The 15,556-nt window shown below is 38.3% G+C and overlaps 1 protein-coding gene across 1 annotated transcript in view; it reads right to left on the bottom strand.

The window, feature by feature from the left end:
* The window catches only part of TRPC5 (transient receptor potential cation channel subfamily C member 5), a 356,447-nt gene that overhangs the window by 137,948 nt on the left and 202,943 nt on the right, over window positions 1-15,556 (bottom strand). The window contains exon 3 of the mRNA XM_066249196.1: window positions 3,051-3,572. Within this exon, the coding sequence (XP_066105293.1) occupies window positions 3,051-3,572 (522 nt within the window). The remainder of the gene's footprint in view (window positions 1-3,050; window positions 3,573-15,556) is intronic.

Below are 15,556 nucleotides of genomic sequence, written 5' to 3'. Positions count from 1 at the left end.
CAAGGTTTCGAACCTGAGTCCTTGGTGTCCCAGCCCGATGCTCTATACACTGCGCCACTGCCTGGCCAGGCAACAAGATAAATTATGACATAAGGGACATAGAGAACAAAGTTTCAGGAAAATAAAGGACTAAAACATGAGGGGAAAAATAAGGGTTGGTGGGCAATGAATGTAGAACCCAACGGTGAGTCCATGATCATATGCTAAACAGATCCCCATAAGAGCAAGAAACTCATCACAATGGTTTCCAAATGGAGAAGTAACTAAAATTGTAATATGAAGATTATATGTGCAGAAAGCCTCAAGTGATAAAGTAGTTGGGAGATGATTTATTAATACAAAATTGATTAAATAGTGCAGGTAAATTGTTTGAAAATAAATGGTCTACCAATTTTGGGAGGAATGGGAGCCTTAAACTATGAAATTTATCTGCTATCTAGTGAAGTAGGGAATGCAAACTTGAGTTATATTCTGCAATATCTATTTCTTTGTAGTTCTAATCCCATTAACCATTTTGTCACCTGGAAGCAGTTCTTTTTTTTTTTTTTCTGAAGTTGGAAATGGGGAGGCAGTCAGACAGACTCCCACATGTGCCCAACTGGGATCTACCCGACATGCCCACCAGGGGGTGGTGCTCTGCCCATCTGGGGCATTGCTCTGTTGCGACCAGAGGTATTCTAGCGCCTGAGGCAGAGGCCATGGAGCCATCCTCAGTGCCCGGTGCCAACTTTGCTCCAATGGAGCCCTGGCTGCGGGAGGGGAAGAGAGAGATAGAGAGGAAGGAGAGGGGGAGGGGTAGAGAAGCAGATGGGCGCTTCTCCTGTGTGCTCTAGCCAGGAATCAAACCCAGGACTCTTGCACGCCAGGCCGATGCTCTACCACTGAGCCAACTGGCCAGGGCCCTGGAAGCAGTTCTTGTTCTAAAATACTTATATTTTTTTTCTCACAGTATTATAACAATTTATGTCAAGTGAAAAACACACTGAAACTATATTATATATCATTAATGGATATGTGTATATACATATATCAAAGTGAAGAAAAGTCAATTAGACCTTACAACAGACTATTTAACACAACTGATACTATACATTGGTGGTATGGCAGTGGGAGGGAGGAAGTACTATGGGAGAGGATGAGTTATTACTATATCTATTACCTATAATTTTAGTACACATAATCAGACCATATACCAAGGTCCCCATGTGTAACAATGAAAATGAATAATAATGCCAGCTAATATTTATTGAATGCCTAATGTATGCTGAAAATTGTGCTGTGCATTAGGTATATTATGTTTTATTTTATTTAAACTTTATATTTCCCAGGGAAGTAAGTGTTCCTGTTATTATTCCCATTTTTCAGAAGAAAAAAGTGAGTTTAACTAATTTCAGGCTTAGTAAATAACTTACAGCAATTAGTGGCAAAACAAGATAAGGAGACTTGGGTGGGCCTATTTACTATCCTGCCCAATACAGTCCTTTCAATATTTATGTTGCTCTTTTGTCATTTTATATCCCTTTCTGGTACTCATTTTTGCTTCATTTCAGAAGCATAGTATTTTTTTTTCCTGTTTCAGATAAAGGGGCCAAGTGAGCACAGAATGTGATTTGCCTCAGGTCTAGGTCAGACCCATGAAAGCGGTGCTACTGCCAGTTGCCCTTTAGATGGCAAGTACCTCTTGCATAAACTTATTTCAATCTGCCTCCTGGTAGCATTGGAAGAGAGAGAAAAATGGACAGTAAAATACTGTGCCACCCTAGCACTTTCTCATTTATTTCTTATGATAGCCCTATGAAGTTGAAGAACTGTTATCATCTCCATTTTAGAAATGAAACGGCCTGACCAGGCAGTGGCGCAGTGGATAGAGTGTCAAACTTGAATGTAGAGGACCCAGGTTTGAACATCGAGGTTGCTGGCTTGAGCACGGGTTCATCTGGTTTGAGCAAGGCTCATCAGCTTGAGTCCAAGGTTCCTGGCTTAAGCAAAGGGTCATTCGGTCTGCTGTAGTCCCCCGGTCAAGGCATGTATGAGAAAGTAATCAATGCTTCTCATTTCTCTCCCTTCCTGTCTCTCTCTATCTGTCCCTCTCTGTCTCTGTCACAAAATAAATAAAGAAACAAACAAATAAATAAATAATGTCCTGAAAATTTGAGTGACTTTCTTCAGGTTATACAGCTGGCAAGCTGGAATTCCATCCTCAGTTGCTGTGGTTCTAAAGTCCCTGCCTTTTTTACTATACCATATGGCCTCCTTAAAGATTTAAAATAGGCTTTTGGGCTTGTGAGATGTTTCCCCAAATTTTTTTGATTTGATGGCGTACAACAACACTGGCTAGATTGCAAATATAGCCAAGTTGGAAAACAAATCCTCTCATTCTGTGTTCTGCTTGAACTGATCTTCCTTAAAAAGGTAAACCCTAAAAGTTTGGAGTTCAAACCATAGCAGATGTTGTTCTAGCTTTCTACAGCACTATACGCCCTCAGTATGACTCCATCTTTCAAATATATGTGTCAGCCTTCTTGCTGAAGGACTTCCAAAGACTTAGTTCTGTCAAAAGTTACCAGTACCAGACAGTGAAGCATCCATAATCACTGCTTAACATGTCCCAGTATATAGGGCAAGGTCCTCTGTTATGTGTTATCATAGAAATTCTTCTTCAGAGCACTTAATGATAATTTTTAATTATATATTCATTAATGTTAGAATTTACTTAAAGTCTACTACCAGCTTGTAAGCTCCATGAAGACAGGGTAAGTGTCTTTTTTCTGTATTTCAAACACTTAGAACAGTGCTAAATATGAATTTTTTGAATTAATGTGAGCTTTCCCATCAAAGAACCAGGTGATTGGTATTTTTCCTTATTTGGCCATAAAGAAAATATGCACAGGCTATATGTGTCTTGGATAAGTGTGTCTGTTTTTGAGGCCTATCTGACCATTTGTTTTTTAAAGGGCTAAGTGGTGAAAAAAAAAATGCTAACTCTGCTTCACTACTCTGGACCCCGGAGGGTTAAAGCTTCCTTGAAAGCAGAGAAGGACTCAGCTTACCTCTTTCTGGTGATATTTGATTGCTATCTTCAACTTGGCCAGATCATGGCACCTCTGAATCTCAAATTCGTCATTATGATCATCTCGATGGTTGAGGATGATCTCCAGTTCCCGGGAGCTCCGAGCTTGGTCCAGCAGGTCTTTGGCAAAAAGCTTGCACTGTTGGGAGAGCTCCTCATACTCGGCCTTGAACTCATTCTCTACCTTGCTGAGCTCCTTGAGCTCCCAGCCCAAGCGGAAAGCAGTTAGAATGGGGTCCTCGCTTGATAAGGCAATGAGTGAGGGGCTTGCCAGAGCTTTATAGATGTTCAGACGGGAGCGGGAGTGGCGCAGGCTGTCTACCTCTGAACTGGAAACACACTCCACACAGTTGCAGCGTATCTTGTGAGGCCGTGGAATAGTAACCCGTTTTTGGACAAGCAGTTTGATGATTTCATAGTTGTTGGTGTGGGCAGCCAGCATGATAGGAGTGATGTCTGGTGTGAACTCAGAGAATTGGGTGTCCATCAACAGAGTGGGGACCTAGGTAAAATAAAACAAAAAGCATAAGAGGGTGGAATTAAGGATTGGAGAAAGAGGGAATACAGAGCCCATCAAATGCTAGTAATTCAGAAATTGGAGTCATCATTCATTCCTTTGTCAATTCTCCTCCTTACCATAATAGCTATTTTTGAAATGCTTATGGTATTCCAAGCACTGTTCTAAGTGCTTTATATGTATCTCCTCATTTAACCTCCACAACAACCTTGTGAGGTAAATAATCACTTCAAATGAAGAAGCTGAGGCACACAGAAGTTAAAAATATATGTGAGATTGCACAGCTTTTAGAAGTAGAGCCAAGACTCAAAACCAGGCAGTAAGACTCTAGACCTTTTATATTAAAATTATGTGACCAAAATATGCCCAATTCTGTCTGAGGCACAATGGGGGATACAGATAAGTAAAGAACATTTTTCGTGACCTTCTGGAGCTTAGTTTGGTAGATTAAACTTACACAAATTTGTATGTAAGAGAACATAATAGTTTGTGTTCAGTTCCAAATGAGCAGCAGAGATTGTAAGAACATTTGTTTGGAAAGCTAAAGACAACCAGCAACTTTAAAGACCATGCCACAAAATCAAGGACTGGGTGGTGGGGGGAGGAGCTAAAGAGAAGATACCCTCAAATGGTTATACTGATTTTGTATGTATATAGAACTTTAGGGGACCAAAGCCTAAGGCTAGACAATGTTCCTCCAACTTCCCTTAGGTCTCAACAAGATAAAAAGAATCTGTTATTGTCAGGAAAAAGTAGACTGTAAATGAGGCCTCTATGCTTAGGGGAGGGGCTACCTGTAGCAAAAGGAACTTTGATAAAAACACTATGTTCACAATGTGATAATTGGTGTAAATAACAGGTACATAGGAAAGGTTTGGAGTTCTTTGGGTATTCAAGAGTATTTCTGGTGAGTGCAGAACCTGATCAATGAAGAAAAAATCTTTCAACTTTAAATGTTTCTTTTGGGACCCAGTTCATTGACAATCCAATAATTACTAGACTCACAGAGGAGTCTCAGTGTGGTAGGATCTAGAGCTAGACAATATAGAAGATCACAATAGTCAGAGGATGAGGCATCATGGAAGAATGAACCTGAATATTCAAAATAATATATAAGATTCCAGGAAGTAATGAAATGTTGATTTCAATACACTTTAAAAAAAGCAGTTCCACATAAAAACGAGACTAAAAGACATGGACAAGAGTGTGGTGGTTACCAGGGGTGGGGGGAGGGAGGACATAGGAGGGAGGGAGGGAGAGAGTTAGGGGGAGGGGGAGGGGCACAGAGAACTAGATAGAGGGTGACGGAGGACAATCTGACTATGGGTGAGGGGTATGCAACATAATTTAATGACAAGATAACCTAGACATATTTTCTTTGAATATATGTACCCTGATTTATTAATGTAATCCCATTAACATTAATAAAAATTTATTTAAAAAAAAAAGGAAAAAAAAAAGCAGTTCCAAATACTTATTTTAACTGGGGGAGAACATAGATAATTGAGATTCTTGCAGAATAGACAAATACTGTTTTAACCAATAGATCCTTTTTACTCTTAATTTTTTTAAAGAAACCCATAATTGCTGGAGAACTGACAAAAAAGGTGAGTTATAGTTCTTTGTCACCTTTGCCAACTTCCCACCTTGCATGAAATATTTTCAAACAGAGAAGTGGTCAGAAAACAGAGAATAAGACAAAGGTGGAAGAGAAAGAGGGGGAGAAGTTGGTAATAAATCTGTTTCCTTCAGGAAGTTGTTGTATCAGCCTCTGAATAGTTGAGAGCTGGCTTCGTATTAGTCATCAATTGCTTGGATTGAGCAGCAAGAAAATACTGTATTGTTAAATATTTAGAGGGAGCAACTACAAACAAGACAGCAGATATTGAACAACTGGCTCATAAAGTAAATTGAACAGAATAATCTCAGACATTAACACAAGCTTACAGGCTAAGGAAGAAGTAGGCCTGAGTGGGCTTGGTAATGAACATAAACACCACAACCAGCATAAAGCCTAGAGTTGGGAGAGATGATAAATGAATAATGTTTCCCAGTTGGCCCAAGAAGAAAGAAGCTCAGATCTGAGAATCCACCCCATCTCAGTAGGCAAGAGAATTCTTCAATCTATATCAAGATCTAGAGGCAGGAAGTGGGAGGTAGAAGGAAAATAGATGGTAGCACAGGATTCTCTGGGTTAGACTGGAGGTATGTGTCTGCTCCTTACCATGCTGTTCTTCTTGTCCATTTTCTCTACTTCCTTGCTTTTTCTGTTTTTCCTACTCTTTTATTTTCTTCTTTTCTTCTATGTGAATGCTGCCAGGCCTGTCTAAGACACATAATGGCACTTATGTATATTGCTTAGCTCACTTGTATCATGAAGCTGACAGGTTCCTGTGTATGCCTAGAATATGAAATGCTTTTTGGAACCATCTGATTCCATTGTCTTTGACTTAGTACTCAACAAGGAACCTTTTATTCTCCATTTAGCTTTCTGAGTATGTGAAACCAGAGATGAAATCTTTTCAAAAGAAACCTGATCTGCAATGACCAGCCATGTCCTCCTAGCTAGACTGCCTGTTTTTCTTCAGTCAGCTTTATCATTCACAGGTTGCCACACCGAGCTCATTCATTGCTCTGTGTGTGTATATCCTTGTGGGGTCCCTGTATAGAATGGTCTACCCAATTTATCTGCCAATAAAGGGTTATTATAAGACCTAGCTTTCAGCTCCTTGTCTTAACTTGATCTCACCCTTTACTGACCACCCAGATGTTGTGGGCACTATATCACACCCAAGATCTCACTTTTCTGATAATGCCATATATTGTTCTTTAATTATTTCACATGTATGATTTTTGCCTCTTCAATAAGTTTGTGAGCTCTTTGAAAGCAGAACTGTTTTAGTCTGCTCTTGTTTTCTTTATAGCATCTAGCATACTACTAGACATACAGCGAGCACTGACTAAAAATGAATTGAGTTTTCAAATCTCAAATTAAAAAATTGACTCTTTTTTAAATACCTTGCTCCTACAATTTGAGTCAATGTGAGCTAGTTTGCTTGGGTCTTACCTTCCAATGTTCAGCTGAAGCAATAGACATCTCAAGACTTTAAGGAGGGTTAGCAGACAAGCTCTATAGGGAATACTCTGATTTCACAAAAACTTAGGACAGTTTCCACTTGTCATTTTTATAATTCTATTGCTTCAAAATGGAGAATTTGGCCCAAAGACTATAGATTTTTATTCTTCTGCTACACTATTCTTCTACCTCTCTTCATCCTGCTGCTTTTCCTTTCCTAGACTATGCAGGAATCATAGACCATTATGAGGACAGTCATGGTAAAGAAAGATATTCTATAGTAAGGGACAAGGGTTTTTGATAATAATCAGGACTTTATGACATGGTTGACATCAAGGGCCAAACAGTAAATAGATATCAGAAATGAAGGCTAGGTTTGGGTGTACACACACAATTTGGATGAGTAAATGGTAGGAACTGGTGAACTGTAGAGCACATACCTTCCCGGGAGGGGCATCTGCTGCTTAGCTTCTTGTTGTGATGAGCACAAATGAGGGCCCAAGTGTTACAATTTTTCTAGATAAGTGAGAAATATAGATTTGGGGACAGAATTTTTTAAAGGTTTAAATGTTGGCTCAAAAAATGTTAGAGTGTGCAGGCCAAATAATATAGATATATGAGGGAATTTAGGCTTGGATAAATCAGTTTGTGACCTTTGAGCTAGCATATAAGTTGCGAGACTAATAAAGGAATGGGAAAGGAAGCTAAACATTTAGGCAGGAGCCTGGTGATAAAGGGCTTTGTATGCCATGTTAAAGAACTTAATGTTATCTTTTAGTCATAGGAAGCCACTGAAAGGTTTTAATCAGGAGAGGGGAATAGCTGAACAAATGTTTTACAAAGATCAGTTTGGCTTGAGTGTGGTGAATTGGCAGTAGTAAGTGTGTTGCTAAGGTTTAATGAGCAGTTTTCTGCACATACACACAAATCTTTGATTTGTAGTGTTTGCCAATTTCTGCAGTGTAAATATCCCCACTGGCCTATTTCAAGTTACCAATATGACATTATGGAGCACAGAGTTGAGACAAGATGCACGCAACCAGTTATTACCAGCTGGGATAAGCCAGCTCCAACACACTATTAGATGAGTTTCAGAAATATGGGACTAGCTAAAATATATCACTAGTCTAGGTGAAGAGATAATGAGATCTTAAACAGTGATTATAGAGATATATAGGAAAGAATAGATTTAAGACATTTATTGGATGTTTCAATTAGTACTAGAGGGAGAGATAAATCAAAGATGCCAAGTTTCTGGGTTGTATGTGTGGTTGATTATGGCATCGCTAATTGAGACAGTGAATACAAGAGAAAGAGAAGGGTTAGGGTTTTTAAAAGGTTCAATTTTTTTTCAGAGACAGAGAGAGAGAGATAGATAGGGAACAGACAGACAGGAACGAAGAGAGATGAGAAGCATCAATAATCAGTTTTTCGTTGCAACACCTTAGTTGTTCATTGATTGCTTTCTCATACGTGCCTTGACCGTGGGCCTTCAGCAGACCAAGTAACCCCTTGTTCAAGCCAGCGACCTTGGGTCCAAGCTGGTGATCTTTGCTCAAACCAGATGAACCTGTGCTCAAGCTGTCAACCTTGGGGTCTCGAACCTGGGTCCTCTGCATCCCAGTCTGATGCTTTATCCACTGCACCACTGCCTGGTCAGGCAAAAGGTTTGATTTTGGATATGTTAAATTTGTTATCCCTGTTGAGACCATGGCAGGGAATTGTATAATTCTACCATGAATCTTGGGAGGAAAGGTCAGGGCTGAAAATGTAGATGTGAGAGTCTTTAGCCTATAATATTTGAAACCAAGAGAGCTCTCCCATATCTGGGCCAGCTGGTCAACCCCAAGGACTCAGTCCTACCCCAGTTTCCAGAGAAAATGAGGCTTGAAATAGGAAACACACGAGTGGCTGGCTTCAGCTTCCTCCATTCCAAATTCTAATCACTGGGGATTTGCATGATGGTACTCTCCTTGTTCTGTTTATGAATCCCAGCTTCTTCTACACCTTGGCCCTAGTTTGTAAAATAACATTTCTTCCTGGATCCCTAGTCTGAGTTTTTGTTCATGTAATGGGTCTAATATCTGAGGACTAGTGAATTTTCTGGATTATATGTGCCTTTGATTATATTTGAGTTCTTATAACTCTGTAAATTGTAATGCAAATATGTCTTGTCTGGTAAAATGCAATTATATTGCCCTGTGCACCTATTTGTAAATTTCTTTACATCTATTTGTAAAATTTTTCAGCCTTCCTCATGACCTATATCAGAGGCCAGGAAACGTTTTTTGGTAAAAAGGTAAGATAGAAAATATGTTATGCTTTGTTGAAAATACAACTCTGTCATTATAGCAGGAACATATCCATTGCCAATATGTAAATGAATGAGTATAGATTTACTTCATTAAATTTTATTTATAAAATCAGGTGAGTTGTCTTGGCCAGTTGGCTCAGTGGTAAAGTATCAGTCTGGTGTGTGGATGTCCCTGGTACGATTCCTGGCAGAAGTGCCCATCTGCTTCTCCACCCTTCCCCTCTCCTTTCCCTCTATCTACTTCTTTCCCTCCCACAGCCAAGGCTTCATTGGAGCAAAGCTGGTCCAGGCACTGAGGACATCTCCATGGCCTCCACCTCAGGCGCTAGAATGGTTTCAACTGCAATGGAGCAACACCCCAGATGGGCAGAGCATCGCCCCCTGGTGAGCATGCCAGGTAGATCTCAGTTTGGATCATGTGGGAGTCTGTCTCTCTGCCTCCCCACTTCTCACTTCAGAAAAATACAACCCATCCCCCCAGAAAAGGTGACGAGACTGCATTTGGCTTTTAGGCTGTTGGATGCAGATCCCTGGCCTCCTGGTTCCCTCACAAATTAACATGTGTTCACTTGTATTTGTATTAAGATCATGATTTAACTTTTTTTTTTAAATTCTCTTTTAACAGCCATTTGTGTTCAGTTTGAGGTCAGGTGGAAAATTCGATTTTATTCGTTTCTTATCAAGTTTTGCTTTCTCTTTGAACTCTAAAATTATACTGAATGATTTAGGGCTTCTCATTAAAAATCATGTTTTTTCAAAGGAAAAAATGTGGTGGGGGGTGGAGAAAAGGGGAAAAAAATCAACACACCAAACATCAAATTTGGTTCATATTATCTAGAACTACACTTCTAAGGAAACCTGATGCATGAACTGACTTGATTGAATTTTAAAATTTGCGATGATGTGGGCTTCAGCCGTAGCCATTAAAGAATACATTGCCGGCATTTCCCTGAGGCTTTGCATTGAAGCCTTAACGAGTTTGCTCCTGGAACTGCCCTAAGTCTTCCTGTTAAAAAGCTAGTATTATATTCTAGGATCCTTTTGAATTAATGAGGATAAGACAGAGTCACTAAGCTCAGAGCTCATCATATAAAACATTTGTAGTACAGTGAACAAAGAGAGCTCAAGTCAGTCCTTCATATTTTCAGCTAAATTCTATTGTTAGAGGACACAACAGAGGTATAGATGATGCCCCACTTTCCCCACTCTCAGGACTGACTAGAACTTTTACAAGGTTATTGTTCTCAAGGGGCACAAATGATACATTTCTTTTCATTAACCTCACCACTGGATAAAATCTGCTAATTGGAATTTTTCTGAACTTTATTGTTACCAGCCTTAGGTAGGCAGTCCTTGCTGGACTTTATCATAAGCTTCTGAAATTAAACCCTTCATTTGTAATTAATGGGTAGAACCTTATCAGGATCTACCTCATTCATACCCACAATGCGGTCTGATCATACATAGGTTAACCTATCCAATTGGCATTTCCTCACACAATTGGCTCGGCAGCATCACATTTGAAATAAATTTCCCATTTTGTGCTTGAATTTAGTAAAATTGCAATAATTTTTTTTCCACATGCTGGGTCTCATCTGCCCCACCCTAACATGTCAGATAAAATCAATGTTCAATCTTTTCAGCAGTTCAAGGGATTGTTGGAAAGGAAATTTCACTTTTCTGTATTACTCAAAAATAAAGAACATCTGAATTTAATCAAGGCACATGACCAGCTGCCCACCTTACCTTACCTATAGATCAGTTAGCTAGTAGTGGTGATGCAGAAGCTTACTTTGGAGCAGCCATTGGCATCAGATGACAAATAATGTTTCCCAGACTCTAGTAAAAACTGAACCATCAGAATTAAGATTTGGTAGACCATCTGAGCTGATTTTAAAGCCAAAGTATATATAATTTAGATTGGAAGGCTAAAATGCACAAAACTTACTTAGGGATAATGTCACAAAATACACATGGTGCTTTAAAAAAAGTTAATATTACTATGTAAAAATCAGTAATGTATATAACAATGGCTAATATTACCCTTTGTAGCAAGGATAAAAATAACATTAATGGCTACTAGTTATGAAGAACTTTTCATATACCAGGCACCATAATAAAATATCTCATTTAATCTTGTCTCTAAGGTATGAACATAATAATTATCTCCACTTTACACCTGAGGAAACTTATCAATATAGAAGCTCTAAGTGCCTTGTCCAAGATCACATATCTAGAAAGTAGAGTGACCAGAACTTGAATCTAGGGAGTTTGGCTTGAAGGCCTGTACTGTTCAACAGTATGCTGCTTCACTCACAACTAGTGAAAGACCAAAATTTTGACTTATTATATCAATAAACAAATATATAATCATAACATTGAATATTTATATGTATCATAATTCTCTATTGCAGCTTTTATTGAGTAGTAATTAACCTCATCCACTAATATTCTACCTTAAATCAGATAAATATCATGTAGCATTACTCAAAATTTGGGAGTCCACAGAACCATTCTTGATTTTTTATCAGATAGGGGCTCTTACATTTTTATTTAGAAATTAAATTAAATTGGGTGACATTGATCAATAAGAGTACCTACAATATGTTTCAGGTAAATATCTCTATAGAATTTGAACTGTTGATTGCATTGTGTACACATTACCCAAAGTCAAATAATTTTCTGTCACTGTATATTTTTCCCTCTTTACTGTCCCACCACTCTTAGTTTTTCAGAAGATAAGAGCTAAATCTATGAGAAACTCATACAAGGCTAATGCCATAGGTTATGAGAGTTCATAATTTCAGAGTTCCAGTCAAGGGAACCTGGAAAGGCATTTTTTTCTCAAATCTAGGTTGTCACAAAAGGTTAAATGAACCATTCTATACATTTTTCTTTGCAAAACATGGGTTAGAATAAGTGATGAGAGTCATGGACTTTCAAAATAAGGTGAGCTTTGGGATGGATATTAGAAACACATAAAGAGGTAAAAGAAGCCAAGGAAGGAAGGGGATATACACTATACATGGTCTTTGGGGAGCCAGTCCTATGTGAAGCCATACTGTATGCAGTAAAAACATGGCATTTCTTAAGAAATTGTAAAAGTGATGGAACACGTCAAAAATTAGTAATCAGAAGGTGTGGGTTATTATGGATGTGGAAAAAATGTCAGAAGTGAAGTTATGATAATTGTGTCTCTAGTTCTGCACAGAGGAATGGAGTCCTGACCTGCTGATGTGATTGCAGTTTTCTTTGCTGGTAGCCCTATGGTGGCACTTGATACAAATAGCTCTTAGATAAAACCATTGTTCTTGGTTCATGTTTTATAAGTCACCCTGTAATTTTTAAATTAAATTTCTCTTGTATATAGCTTTATAGGAAATAGGATGCTGCCAAGCCGATTTAGTTCCATGTCACTGATCATCATGTGACTGACTTGAGTAGCAAGATAAAGATTTCTGGATAGGGCTGAGAATCAAGATGCAGAAACCTTGATGATCAACCAGGGCACAGGACCATGTGAGGGCCTGGATAACCAGATTGATATCAACTATATGATAGGATTCAATATAAATAATCATTTATTGCTTTTTATTTTTTTCAGTGAACAGTAATCTTAATAGAAGCACATCAAAACAAAACAAAGTCACAATGAAAGAAAGAGGGTCTTTCATGCAAAAAGAGGAGCCAAGACTCCCTATTTTGTTTTAAGTGGTTCATAGCTATACAATTCAAAAGTATGTTCATTGCCATACTACAAAAATTTGGTAGGTATTATCAGGAATCCCAGTTTAGGCCTGAAAGAGTTTAGGTAATAAAAATTAAGCTCAGTTGGTTCTCAGAGTGTTAAGAAAAAAATTTAAAGGATAGGTGTCATGATTACTCTTAAAAATACAATAGTATGGGGTAAACCTGAACAAAGGGAATGACCTTTAAATTGGCTTGTGGTAAGTAAAAATATGACCTTTTAAAAAAGGTATAAAGGAAACCAGACCAGAAATATAGAAACAAAATTCATGTGAAATAATGTCAAGAGTAATAATCCCTTTGCCAGTCATGGTTTTCATTTCATGCTCTATTCACATACCAAATGATGTGCTGTTTTTAAGTTGTGCAGTTCATACGCAGACATTGCATTGAAGGGTTATACTGTATGGTTGGAGGACAAGGCTTGAAAGAAGGAATTATGTCACATTTATCAAGCAATTTTTGAGCCCCACATTCTTATATAAGTTATTCACACTTTTGGCAAGCCTGATAGCTGGCACTGTTATTCAGAGAGAGAATAATACTACTCAACAACTACCTTAAATGTGGCCATAATCTCTGAGGTTGGAGAGGAAGTTAATTCCTCTTTCCATGATTGTGTTTTGATCTCTTCAGTAAAGAAAACGTTATAAGGTTATCAACTATTCTCCATTTTTTAAATCTCCAGATAGTGATAAAACTTCTTCAGGGTTGAATTTTGCATATCTGTCCCTGCTGATTGCTGGGTGTACAAAGTACAGTGAAACGTTGGGGGGAGGGGGATACGTAGGAGAATTTAGAGATTCCTCATACTCAGAGATAGGCACAAAAGAAAATGAGTTTATGATCTGAATTATCCAGTTTGGTATTCTGGAATGAACATAGTAGCTTTCAACTTTTCTCTTGAAGAGAATACATGAGAAAATGTACCTAAATTGCAACATAGACAAATTCAGGGGACCTAAGATCTAGCCCAATGACTGGCTCAGTCCCCTGGGTGTTACAACCCAGATTTCTGTTGCTAAAGCACAGGACGAGGTGTTGGGGAAGAGCAGGGATTTTTTCCATGCTGTCAATGTCAAAGAAATGAGGCCCTAATATTTCTGGCTCCTCTATGGTTTTAGAAGTTTTAAACATATCTAAATCCAATCCCTTTTGAGAATGTATTTACCTCTTTACACTGTGTCACCTTTGGGGATCATAAGGTAAGTTATTTTATTGCACACTGTGGAAATCATGATCTGTCATTTATCCTAAAACTTTGGTAGGCTCAAAGGCTCTCTTCCTTCTCATATACTAGAAATTAATGAATTAGAGCCAATTCTACTGTTCTATGGCCTCCATTGTCTTAAATATTTCTCTTCTTTGCACTTTTTTTTCAAGTTGAATATTTTTTTTAAAAAAAAGCTCTGCTCCTAATATGGGGAAAAGAACAGTTTCCTTTTAGGTTATCTGAAGGGAGTAATCTGGGGGTTATGTAAAATTGCACTGAATTCTTCAGGAAAGTTAGAAAGACACTCTCCCCATCTTTGGAGGCTTTAAGAGCAGAAAAGATGCTTTCTGTCTGAGATTGTTTAAGAATTCCCTCCAGGGCAGAATTTCTCAACATTTGAAGTCAGATAATTCTTTGTTGTGGGAAGCTGTCCTATTCACTGTAGGATGTTTAGCAGTATCCCTGTTTCTATCCACCAGATGCCAGTATCAGCTCTCCCATCCCCCAGTTGTTCCGACCAAAAATGTCTCCAGAAATTGCCAGTTAACCCCTGGGTGCAAAATGGCCTCAGTTGTGAACCACTGCTTTGTAGTATGAGACTTGTTCAGTAGCAGACTGAGTGAAGCAGGGAGAGGCAGAACTAGATAGAGTTAGTCATGCCTATCTCTAAGGATCTTCTCCTGTTCCAATCCACCTGAGGATTGCAATACACCCCCAGGAGTACAGTGGGTCACTAGGACTATAATTTTTAATGCTTGGAAGGAGAGGGAGTAAGATTGTCTCTTTTTCCCAGGAGTGTTTATTGGGATTTTATTTTTGGTGGAATATTAAGCTTGAAAACATCTAGAAATGTATTGTACATTGTAATAAGCACTAGCCATATTTGGCTATTTAAATTTAAAATAATTAAAATTTAAAATATATTAAAAATTCAGTTTTATAATCATGCTATCAGCATTTTAACCACTCAATGGCCATACAATAGCTACCTATTGAATGGCATAGATAGAAAATATTTCCATTATGGCAGAAAGTGTCATGTGTACTCTTGGACAATGCAGCTCTAAAAGATTGGTAATCACTGGAAAAGAGGGAACTGCTGAAACAATCTAGAAATGCCGTAGTAACAGATAATAGCGAACATTTGTCAAACAGTAAGTCCTCAATTAACATTGTTGATAAGTTCTTGGAAATTGCAACTTTAAGCAAAATGATGGATAATGGAACCGATTTTTACCACAGACTAATTAATATAAACAAAAGTTAAGTTCCAGTGGCATAGTTCTAGCCATGAAAACATTACCTAACTTCTAAATGAAGATCCAACACTTCTAATATTAAACATTGAAATAAATATGAGCCATACATACATTTAAGAAAGATTAATGAAAACAAGTAAGATAATAATTTTTCATCCTACTGTTTCCAGTAGAGGAGCCTATCCTGGCAGCTTAAGGTATAAGGTGGGAACCAGACCTGGACAGGATACCCTTCCATTGCTAGGCATGTCATACATACACCCACACTCAGACTAGAACAATTTAGACAGACCAATTCACCTCATATGCACATCTTTGGACCTGGAGAAAACCTACACAGATCTGGGGAAAACAGACAGT

The sequence above is a fragment of the Saccopteryx bilineata genome, chromosome X (genome assembly GCF_036850765.1).
Source record: "Saccopteryx bilineata isolate mSacBil1 chromosome X, mSacBil1_pri_phased_curated, whole genome shotgun sequence".
NCBI lineage: Eukaryota > Metazoa > Chordata > Mammalia > Chiroptera > Emballonuridae > Saccopteryx > Saccopteryx bilineata.
The sequence above is the reverse complement of the archived record's forward strand: the minus strand, read 5'-3'. Positions and strand labels throughout refer to the sequence as shown.